The sequence below is a fragment of the Geotrypetes seraphini genome, chromosome 18, assembly GCF_902459505.1.
Source record: "Geotrypetes seraphini chromosome 18, aGeoSer1.1, whole genome shotgun sequence".
NCBI classification, from domain to species: Eukaryota; Metazoa; Chordata; class Amphibia; order Gymnophiona; family Dermophiidae; genus Geotrypetes; species Geotrypetes seraphini.
Genome location: NC_047101.1, coordinates 38962077 through 38974453, shown reverse-complemented (window position 1 = coordinate 38974453; position 12377 = coordinate 38962077). Strand labels below are relative to the sequence as shown.

At 43.2% G+C, this 12377-nt stretch overlaps 1 protein-coding gene across 2 annotated transcripts in view; it reads left to right on the top strand.

Annotated features, from left to right (window-relative positions):
• Window positions 1-694: 694 nt before the first annotated feature.
• The window catches only part of ZMAT2 (zinc finger matrin-type 2), a 67819-nt gene continuing 56136 nt past the window's right edge, over window positions 695-12377 (top strand). The window contains exon 1 of one of the 2 annotated variants that reach the window (XM_033927731.1): window positions 695-759. In XM_033927731.1, coding sequence (XP_033783622.1) covers window positions 742-759 — 18 coding nt within the window. In that variant the 5' untranslated portion in view covers window positions 695-741. Of the gene's footprint in view, window positions 760-922; window positions 1289-12377 lie in introns of those variants that run through there. The other variant, XM_033927732.1, reaches the window with a different exon arrangement.

The window sequence follows — 12377 nt, the reverse complement described above, 5'->3', positions numbered from 1 at the left end:
TACGAGGGTCGAGCTAAGGAACTAAGTCATCAGCACTCAGACTTAATGGGGTGGGTCAGTAGAGTGGGCAGACTTGATGGGCTGTAGCCCTTTTCTGCCGTCATCTTTCTATGTTTCTATGATGTAACAGATAAAGCACACAAGTGCTTGGTCGCAGTTATTTTGGTGTATAATAATAAATATCTGACAGTTTATTTTTTGGGGGTGGGGAGCTCTTTTTTTCTGGATCTTTTGTCTGGAAGCAAGTAGGCTCCCACACATGTTTTCTTCATACACAGTAAGATGCAGTCGAAGCCTGTTAATTGTGTAGGATTACCATGTTTGTGAAGACAAAAAAAAAAAAAGAGGACACATCATGTTAAGCTCAGATATACATGAGTAACAGAGACCAGCTGCCCAACACGTAGGTTGCTTCTTGCGTAACCAAGCGACTTTTACTTCCACCAGAATCATAACCTGGAAAACAACTGCACACTGTCTTTCAAGAAAGCCTGGTCTGCGATTTCCCTCATCTTTGTCAAGGATTCATAACGTACTCTGAAAGCAAGGGCTCCTTGCTCCTTCCTTTCCCTGCTCTGCTCCTCTCTATCCATTCCCTGCCTGCACTCGATGGTCAATCGATATCGCCATGGTTACTTTTCTGCTCTGACTCGCTCATTGGTTTCTCTATGACCTCTCGGAGGACTTTGTGCTTTACGGTTCTCGCGCGACCTTTTTCCCCGATTCATTGAAGCTTCCAAGATGGCGTCGGGTAGTGGGGTAGGTGTCGGGTTTGCGGAGTTAAGGGCGGCGGTTGTTGGGTGGGAGGTTCAATGGGAAGCCCTGGGGGGGGTTTTTTTCGTGGGATTTAGAGTGAGATTTGTTCGGTAGTTTAGGGGAGGGGGGTCTTTAGAAGACAGGGTTTGGGTTCTGGATCCTTTCGGCTATCGGGTCTGAGCCCTTGTGTTTGGTTCCAGAAAGATTTATCTATCTGTTTTGCGATTAAGAGAGTTGAAGAATGATTCGAACCCGGTCCGCCTGAATACGAGCGGGTCCGGGATTTGGAAGAATAAACCAAAATCCCCGGCTTCGGATCGAGGAGCGGAACTTTGGATTTACTCAAGTTAGCAGGGGTGGAGTGAAGCTAGATACGTTTCTCATCTCTTGGAGCTAAGACAGAAAGTTTTTCCAGCGTCTCAACAATTGTGATATTGTAGGGTCATGAAATGGTTAACTGTTGTTTCAAATGTTGCCCTGGTCTACATAGCTGAAGAAAGTGTACAATCTATTGACTTCATCTGCCTAAAATGTATGTCCCTGCCTTACCACATTGTAAGCTAAATAGATAAGAGTTTGAGCCATGATGTACCCTGCCCTTCTGTACATTTAACATTTAGAACTGTAAGAGTTAGATAAGTGACCTGCTAGTGTGAGCTTAGGACCAATAATAATTGTAGAAAGTTATAGAAGTAACAAATGAAAATTGTAGTTTTTGCATATATTAGTTTGCAAAAAGGGCATAAAAGTTCGTATATTTCCTGTTTCTGACACTCTAGTAGGCAGGCTATTAACTGCACTAGAGTCCGGTATACCGTAATAAATTTCTTGTACTTTCTTCACGCCTCTGACTTTGTGTGTCCAAGTGACATTTCAATATCTCTCCGTTATAACTACAGTGGTGTGCAAAAGTCTGGAACAACTTTCTGACCTTTTTGTTGTTGTTGTTGACCCAATAGATTTGTCTATGTATCGCATTATAAGGGATACATTTGGCTTCTAAAATCCACGTTTTTCTTCTAGCATGGCTTAAATTTCTGAGTTTGTTTGTTAAAGTTGCCATGTTAATTGTTTTTCTGCATAAATCAAGTAATGTACTTCGCTAGCCAAAAAAAGTACCAGCTTCATCTATCCTTCATATTCATCTAGGTGGCCTTGAAAAAGGCCATTTTGTGTGTCAGTATTTGGTGGGTCACCCTCTGTTCTTGATCACCTGCTGCCCAGTGTCGGCACTTAGTGAACCAGTTTAATGAGATGATTATGGGTGACAATGCAGATCCAGGCTCATATTTTGATGTTGGACTTCTCTTGGATATCTCTCGGGCCACCTTGTGCCACAAGTTATTGATCAGATTCAGATCTGGAGATTGGGCAGGCCAGTCCATTGACTTGATGTTTATAATTCTTCCAGTTGATCGCCTGTTTGGTGAGATGGCGAGGTGCGTTGTTCATTTTATATCATGAACACATTTATCATTTTTATAAGCAAGACGTTTTGGGGGCCCTTTTGCTTCAGTTATGTGTTTCAACACTTATAAAGTGCCACATCATCCATATAAGTAAAATGTTGCTTATGTTTAGTGGCATTATAGCTCAAGTCTGTTTATCTGTCCCTTACAGACAAGGTAACTGCATGGCCTTCCTCATTTGTTTTGGGGTTTTGTTTTGTTTTTTGCATATTAAGTATGTCTTTGAGCATGTGTATTTCACCTCTGTTTGTTGGTTTCCCAGTTCTCTCATTAACCTTTTATAATACAGGACAAGGTCACTTTAACCGCATAAGCAAACTTTGCTTTGATTTCAGCAGCATTTATGGCTTGTGTCAGGTTATATCTATCCCTTACAGCTAATGTAACTACATGGTCATCCTCATTTGTCTTTCAGCGTATCGAGCATGCCTTTGAGCACGATTATTATGCTTGTTTGTTGATTGCCCAGCTGCTATCTCATTCACCACTCGCAATATAGGACCTGTACATTGGTTTATTTTTAAATACATCAAGGGGGTTTTCCCTAAGAAGTCATCTCATTTTTTTCATAATCTCTACATTTGTATCTGGTTCACTTTATACCTGGTTTGTCCATATCCATATATGTCTTTATTGCTATTGGTTGAACATTGTTCTCAAGGCTCATAGCCATTTAATTTTATTCAAGTTTTATTTAAAATTTGATTAAAACATGTATAAATATTTCTAAGTGATATACATCAGTTAAAAATGGGGGACACTTAAAAACTTTCATGTATAGACATTCACTAAACTAGACTAACTCGAGACAAGTGGAAAAAGAGAGAAGAACAATTGGATAATACTCGGCTTACTTTCCTAACCTGACAGAGTTTCTTAACTTTTATTTTCTTCGTTTATTGAACCATCCTTTTGTTCACCCCCCTTAAATGACTCCTTTCTTATAAAATTGTAGTTTTTATCTCAAATCTTTTATTTTTTTCTGTTCATCATATTCCCGGTTAGGCAATGATTTACTTTCAGTTCACGTGGTCATACCTCCATTTTAGACTTTTTCACGACGCATGCAAGTAACATGCCCACTGTTTGTTGTTGGGTTTTTGGGTTTTTTTTTTAGTTATTTCATATACATTTTATATTCCATTTATTGCATATAATTAAGTCCCTTTAATATCTCATTGCATTTTTGCTTCCCATTTCATTTACCTCCTAAGAAACACTTCAGCTCATCTTTTCATTTTATTATTCTTGTTTATTTTTAAGGTATTCTTTGCACGTTATTGTAGCCCCTAAAGGAACCATTTGGTATGCATGGTAGCTGGATGCCCTCTCTAGCCCATTTCCAGTCGCATATAACGTCCCCAGGATTTGGTCTGTTCTCCCAATATCACTTCTTACCTGTTATCACACCTTTTCACACTAGAGATTTTTCTCACAATCCTTCACACCAGCTAAACTATGTAAGATGAAACACACTGACATTTAACTATCACTTTTAAGCACTATGGCAGCACACGTCACACAGCGGCCTATTTCAACTTCACGTGTCATATTCATACATCACAAGATTATGCTACACAAAATATCACACCAGTTTGGAGTTCATCTCCACTTTCACCCATTCTACTTTTATTTATCACAATATTCTGAAACTTACATAGAATAACACTGTTCCACATATCTCACAATAGGACCCCTGAGGAAGATGAGTTAATCGAAACACAGACCGTGTCGGGTCCTTGTTCCTTTATAACAAAGGTGAACCACATTTCAAAAGCTTTGTTCTTTGATTGAAATAAAGACTTGGCATCAAATACATCGTCTCTGCAGTATTTTTCTTTGTTTTTTGCGTTGTCATCTTGAAACAGGAACAGACCTGGAAACAGCTGCTGAGATGATGGCACCAAGCACTTTTGTAATATTGTAATGTGTTTGGTCCCATCAACGATGTGCAGATGTCCGACGCCATGGGCAGCCATGCAGCCCCCACATCATGACCTTGAAAGGATGCTTCACACTGAGGTTGAGGCACACATGTTTGAACTTCTCTCCAGGAAACCTCCTTTTGTAGGTGTGGGCCTGGTTACCAAACAGACAGAAAGTGCTTTCATCACTGAGAAGCACCTTTTCCCACATTTCATATGTCCAGCTTGAGTGTTTCTGTGCCCACTTGATCTGGTTCTGACTTTGGTTGTTAGTCATCGTGGCTTGTTGCGTGCTTTGCAGCCCTAAAGACCAAACTGCGGGCACTGGCTGATACTGACATGACACTCGGTTGACCACTCATGCAGAGCTGAGGTGATGTCAACTTGTGATTGGTCAATGAAATGTGTGAAAGTGAATGGTCTTGGCATGATATTGATACACGTGGATGACTGGATTGAGGCTTGTCTACCACTAAACCCATCACTTTCTTATTTTGTAAAGTCTTTACTACTGTGCTGTGACTGCAGCCAACTTTGCTGGCTATCTGGGAGCACAAAAATCCTTCCTCGGTCATCACTAACAGGTGAACATTCTCCTCCAACATAAGGTTCTGAGTTCATGTTTGATGCAGAAAGTGTATGAAACCCCAAAAGCCTGTACTTTTTAAATTACCCTGTTACCTAGACATCTGGACTGTGATTGGTCAGATATAATGTGCTGATTAGTCAGTCTCCATTCAAATTTGAAGCATGATCTGTAAAAGTTATAATAGCTATGTTCCAGTATCAACAAAATTGTAAAATTAGAAACAAGTGGTCTTAAAAAGTGGATTCTAATAACCAAATGTATCCCTTATAATATAAACAGATAAATGTATTGGGTCAACAAAAAAAATTAATATAAAAGGTCAGAAAGTTGAAAAATACAAAATTCACAAGTGATTCCAGACTTTTGCACACCACTGTAACTACTTACCCCATGACTGTTGAGCGAACTCTGACTGCCTTTTTCCCCTCAATTCAGAACATTACTAAAATAGAAATCAAGTCAGTAGATAATCCAGAGGCAGGTATTTAAAAATTATCACTGACCCTCCAAAGTTTTGGCATTGGTGAAACCAGTTGTATCAGTTGGCCATCTGGGAAGCTAGAGATGCTGGAAGGATGAGGAAGCGAAAGATGTTGTTTATGCAAATATGGGATCCATATTTACAAGCCTTATTTCCTAAAGGTAGTAGTGCGGTTTTAAGATAGGTGTGCTAACTGAGATTGAGGTGGGGTAGAGAGTACCATTGGATGGGGAAAGAAAGGGAGGGTTTGGGGATGGAAGATAGAGGGTATTAAATGATTTAATACATAGATTGAGTGGGGTTTGATGGGGGATGAAGGTATTTTCTAGTAGGTTTATATGGGATGTATTTTACTCGATGCCTCATTATTATACTAAGCACTTTGGTGTTGTATGTGATATTGACCACATCAATATGTTTATCTTATTATTATATTTGATGCATCATTATTGTTTTACAAGTTTTAATGTTGTATTTGTTGTTGTTTGCATCAATAAAAATTGTTTGAACTTAAAAATTATCACTCGTAGAATGAGAAATTTAGTAGCTCAAGGTTGGATAAGTTATTGTTGACATCCTTTATAATTGTATTTTCCTGTTTATGCACAATAGTAGATGAGTCTTTATTTTGTGTCATCATCACAGCTGTTTTTAGGATGTTGAGAAAACTGTAGAAGGGTAAGGGCTGTCCAAATGGGACACTGAGAAGGTCCTTCTACTTAAGATTAGTATGCCGCAAGGCCCATAGGTATAAAATGGGACCAGATTCAGATAGCACAGTATAATTGTTAGAAAAAAGATCAGTGATAAGTTATTTAGTAGGGCTCTGATGGCATAAATCATTGCCAGGCAGCTTGAATGGTTTGATATTAACAAAATGGTGTACATTTTCATAAGAACATAAGAATAGCCTTACTGGGTCAGACCATCAAGCCCATTATCTCATTCTCACGGTGGCCAATCTAGGTCACTAGTACCTGGCCAAAACCCAAGGAGTAGCAAAATTCCATGCTACTGATACAGGGCAAGCAGTGGCTTCCCCCATGTCTTTCTCAATAACAGACTTTTCCTCCAGGAACTTGTCCGAACTTTTCTTACAACCAGCTAAGCTATCTGCTCTTACCACATCCTGGTGCTGGTGCTGAGCACAGGAGAGGCAGAAAGCAGCGTGCTCAGCAACCAGGAAGCGGCCAGAGTCGGGGCAGAGCAGGAGAAGGAGGCAAGTGAGAACTGAAAGTTCGGGGAAGCGGCGAGAGTAAGCTCCGCCCACCCCCACCGCGTCGGAGGCAGCGTCGGACTCCCCCTTGAAAAGGGGGCGGAGCCAACGCGGCAACTCGTGGTGCTGGTGCTGAGCACAGGAGAGGCAGAAAGCAGCGTGCTCAGCAACCAGGAAGCGGCCAGAGTCGGGGCAGAGCAGGAGAAGGAGGCAAGTGAGAACTGAAAGTTCGGGGAAGCGGCGAGAGTAAGCTCCGCCCACCCCCACCGCGTCGGAGGCAGCGTCGGACTCCCCCTTGAAAAGGGGGCGGAGCCAACGCGGCAACTCGTGGTGCTGGTGCTGAGCACAGGAGAGGCAGAAAGCAGCGTGCTCAGCAACCAGGAAGCGGCCAGAGTCGGGGCAGAGCAGGAGAAGGAGGCAAGTGAGAACTGAAAGTTCGGGGAAGCGGCGAGAGTAAGCTCCGCCCACCCCCACCGCGTCGGAGGCAGCGTCGGACTCCCCCTTGAAAAGGGGCGGAGCCAACGGCGCGCAGCCGTTCGGCGCGCGGCGAAGGCGAGCAGCAAAGGCGTTCGCCTTAGCGAGAGCGCCTTTGCGAAGGGCCTTGCAAGGGACGAGCGCTACACTCTCAAGAACACCAGAGGAGAACTGACCGGTAAGGAACCGACAAGCAAGGAAGCAGCAGGCAAGGGACACAAGCACACAGGCACTGTAACACAAACAGACTCACTCAAATAGGAAGCCTGCAGTCAGGAAGTCAGAAGGAAAGGGGGAGGTAGGATCAGTAGGAAAAAAGAGTACAAGTAGGTCACATCAAACCACTCAGACAACCCACGAGTAAAGCACGAAATGGAAGCCCAAGGAAGTCAGAAGATGAGCTTTCCTGTCTTCTGCATCGACTGCAATATGTATGACTACCTCCCTTCGGGGATCCAGGCATACATTTGCGATCGATGCATGGAGATGGATAGCTTGAAATGTCAGGTAAGACTATTGGAGGGAACAGTGATGGAACTTGAAGACAGAATCCGAGCACAGGAGAAGATTCTAGTGGAGTACAGCCCAAACGACGAGGTCAAGGACCTAGAAATGTTCATAGAGGAAGCCCATCAGCACCACGTAGAGATCCCAGGGCAGGAAAACTGTACTCAGGAAACCCATGTGAATAGAGAAGACACCCATGCAAACACAGAAGAAAACGAAGACGAGGTAGGAGACAACCGCACACCAGGAGGAATAGTGAGAGCACAGGAAGAAGTCCCCCCGCTCAAAGAACAGGAAACAATTTCAAGAGTATCATTGGAGGAAGATGACTGGCCCTACTCCAAGGACGTGGACCTACGCCCCCCAAGGAACTCCCGAATAAAGAAGATGGGGATCATCATAGGCGACTCCATTATACGACACGTGGACAGCCACACCGCAGGAGGAAGAGAGGACAGAGTCGTCACCTGTCTGCCTGGAGCAAGAGTAAAGGATGTGACCAACAGGATCTCCAGGATCATAGATGGAGCAGGGGGAGTGGACACCGCTGTGCTTATCCACGTGGGAACAAATGATGTGAGCGGGCGGAAGTATGACAGGGAAGAGATGAAGGGCCAGCTCCGCTCACTCGGAAGACGACTGAAGATCAGGGAGGTGAAGGTGGCCTTCTCTGAAATCCTCCCTGTACCAAGAGCAGATGGAAAGAGACAAGGGGAATTGCAAGCGATCAACGCCTGGATGAGACGATGGTGCGAAGACGAAGGCTTCGACTTCGTGCGAAACTGGACGGCGTTCTGGGGAAAAAGCAAGTACTACAGAAGGGATGGACTACACCTCAACAAGGAAGGAGCAAGAGTTTTGGCAGGCAACATGAAGAAAGCAATAGAGAAGGCTTTAAACTGAAGGACAGGGGAAAGCCGACAGTCGACCACCGGTCGATGGTACGGACAACAGGATGCCCCGACGTAGGAACAAAGGACTACTACTCATACACAAGAGAGGTCGACCTCACAGCCAACAAAGGAGAACAAGCAGGAAGGGACAACTCAGACACAGGAGGGGATGACCACACAGCAAACATGGGAGATAACACAGGAGCAGTAAAGGATACCGTAAATGAAACTGTAAGGACAGCCAAGAGTAGAAGGTCCAAAAAGGTAACACGAAGGGAACTTAGATGCATGTATACAAATGCTAGAAGTCTAGGAAAGAAAATGGGAGAACTAGAGACGATAGCAAGACATGAGAACATGGATATCATTGGCATAACAGAAACATGGTGGAATGAAGAAAACAAATGGGACACAGTACTACAGGGATACAAACTATATAGAAGGGATCGAGAAGGGCAGAAAGGTGGAGGTATTGCCCTATATGTTAAGGAAGGAATAGATTCTGTTGGAATGATTACAACAGACAGGAAAGAGAAGCTGGAGTCCCTCTGGATCAAAATACCTGGTCAAAATGGCGCAGATACAAAAATTGGCCTTTACTATCGTCCCCCAGGACAGGCGGAAGACACTGACTCAGAAATGATGGAGGAAATCAAACAAGTATGCAAGACAGGCAATGTAGTTATATTGGGAGACTTCAATCTCCCAGGAATAGACTGGAAACTAGGAGCCTCCAACTGCGGCAAGGAGGCAAAGTTCCTGGAGGTGCTAGGGGATTGCTTCCTGGAGCAAATGGTAAAAGAGCCGACAAGAGGCGACGCCACCTTGGACTTGGTCCTAAATGGTCTCACGGGACCGATAACAGAAGTAGAAGTCATGGCTCCACTGGGAACGAGTGATCACAATGTAATCAACTTTAAACTGGACATCGGGAAAGGGAAACATGCCAAAACCTTAACCACCACCTTAAACTTTAAAAAGGGTAAATATGATTGCATGAGAGCCATGGTAACAAAACGACTCGAGAAGATGGTGGACAAACTTGAAACAGTAGATCAGGCATGGTGCCTATTGAAAAATACTATTGCAGAAGCGCAAGATCTCTACATTCCGAGGATTTCTAAAGATCGGAGAACTAAAGGCAAAGGAAAACCGGCATGGCTTACCATACAGGTGAAGGAAGCCATAAAAGAAAAGAAGGACTCTTTCAAAAAATGGAAATGCATAAAGACAACCGAAGCCTGGAACAAACATAAAGATGATCAGAAGAAATGTCACAAGGCGGTGAGGGATGCCAAACAGGATTATGAGGAAAAAATAGCCCAGGAGGCCAAAAACTTCAAGCCCTTCTTTAGATACGTGAAAGGGAAAAAACCTGCAAGAGAGGCAGTGGGACCCCTGGATGACCAGGGAAGAAAAGGGTACATCAAGGAAGATAAACAAATCGCAGACAAACTAAATTCCTTCTTTGCGTCCGTCTTTACGAAGGAGGACACCTCAACAATACCTGAAGCGGAGAAACTGTTTACAGGAGAAATAGAGGACAGCCTCACCACAGTTGAAGTGAACTTAGATCAGATATACTACCAGATCGACAAACTTAAAAGTGACAAATCCCCTGGACCGGATGAAATTCACCCGAGAGTCTTGAAGGAATTGAAGGTTGAAATCGGAGAGTTATTGCAAAAACTTGCAAACCTGTCAATCAGAACTGGTCAGATACCAGACGACTGGAAGAAAGCGAACGTCACGCCAATTTTCAAAAAAGGATCGAGAGGAGAACCGGGCAATTATAGACCTGTGAGTCTTACGTCTGTCCCAGGCAAGATGATTGAATCACTGATCAAGGATAGCATAGTTCAGCACTTGGACACACACGACTTGATGAAACCCAGTCAACATGGATTCAGGAAAGGGAAATCGTGTTTGACGAATTTACTCCAATTCTTTGAGACCGTGAACGAGCAAATTGATAGTGGAAAGCCGGTGGACATAATATACTTGGACTTCCAGAAAGCGTTCGACAAAGTTCCACACGAAAGACTTCTCAGGAAACTACAAAGCCATGGCATAGAGGGAGATATACAAAGATGGATAGGCAAATGGCTGGATAACAGGAAGCAGAGAGTGGGCATAAATGGGAAGTTCTCCGACTGGGAGATAGTGACTAGTGGTGTACCCCAGGGCTCGGTACTTGGACCGATCCTTTTTAATATTTATATCAATGACTTGGAAAACGGAACATCCAGTGAGATCATCAAGTTTGCAGATGACACAAAACTCTGCCGGGCAATCAGATCGTAGGAGGATAGTGAGGAACTCCAGAGCGATTTGTGTCGGTTAGAAAAATGGGCGGAGAAATGGCAGATGAAGTTCAACGTGGAGAAATGCAAGGTAATGCATTTAGGCAGTAAGAATAAGGAATACGAGTACAGAATGTCAGGTGCAAGTCTGGGAAAAGTGTACAAGAAAGGGATCTGGGTGTACTGATAGATAGGACCCTGAAGCCGTCAGCACAATGCGCGGCAGCGGCAAAGAAGGCAAATAGAATGTTGGGCATGATAAAGAAAGGAATCTCGAGTAGATCGGAGAAAGTTATAATGCCGCTTTATAGGGCAATGGTCAGACCCCACTTGGAATACTGTGTCCAACATTGGTCTCCCTACCTAAAGAAGGATATAAAACTGCTGGAGAGGGTGCAGAGACGAGCAACCAAACTAGTGAAGGGTATGGAGAAACTGGTATATGAGGATCGACTTAAAACACTGGGATTGTTCTCCCTTGAGAAAAGGAGACTGCGTGGGGATATGATCGAAACCTTCAAAATACTGAAAGGAATTGACAAAATAGAGCAGAGAAGATTATTTACATTGTCCAATTTGACACGGACAAGAGGACATGAAATGAAGCTAAGGGGGGACAAGTTCAGGAATAATGTCAGAAAGTTCTGCTTCACACAGAGAGTGGTTGGCATCTGGAATACTCTCCCAGGGGAGATTATTGCAGAATCGACAGTCCTAGGCTTCAAAAGCAAACTAGATGCATATCTCCTTGAGAGAGGCATATAAAGTATGGTTGGCTATAAAATAAACCAGGTGTATACCTGGCAGGGCCTCCGCGTGTGCGGATCGCCGGACTTGATGGACCGAAGGTCTGATCCGGAGATGGCGCTTCTTATGTTCTTATGTTCTGGCAACACGTTCCAGAGCTTAACTATTCTCTGAGTGAAAAAAAATTTCCTCCTATTGGTTTTAAAAGTATTTCCCTGTAACTTCATCGAGTGTCTTCTAGTCTTTGTAATTTTTGACGGAGTGAAAAATTGATCTACTTGTACCCGTTTTACTCCACTTAGGATTTTTTTAGACTTCAATCATATCTCCCCTCAGCCGCCTCTTTTCCAAGATGAAGAGCCCTAACTGTTTTAGTCTTTCCTCATACGATAAGGTTGGTGATTAGTACAGGCCCAGGTTAAGATCGAGTTAACATTTTTAAAGCTGTTCTTAAGTCGGATTTGTATGTAATTCAGAACTCTAGATTTTAAGATTCTTGCTGCTAACTTCTGCTCCCAGCTGACAAAGGGCCAACTGTCCCCACCAGTGTTCCTTGTAAGGTATAGCATCCGCAGCTACACACTGTTCTTAATATGGCTATGCATCATTCCTGAATCTGCTGTAGAATTGTAGAAGTCTATGCCACTGGAAATACTGCTCAGTGAAATCAAATGAAGGCACAACCGCATTCTTAAGTACAAGTCATACTTAAGTCAGGTGTTTGTAACTCGGGGACTGATTGTTGTTTTAGTTGTATTATGTCATGTGTCTATATATAATCTAAAACTAAAGTTATGAAAAAGCAATAGATTTGCAGTTATGGTTTTCTCTCTGCAGCAAACTCTACTTTGAAATCCTTCGCTTCAGATTGGGGTCAGTTACTTCAACAGATTTTCTGCTGCTCTGTTATCCCCCTCCACTTTATTCTTCAACATAATTGCTGCAGTCCATCATTAGCTCTCATTCCTTGGCTTCCAAACACCCTTTTTATAACTGGAGATCTTGTATTTATTTAGA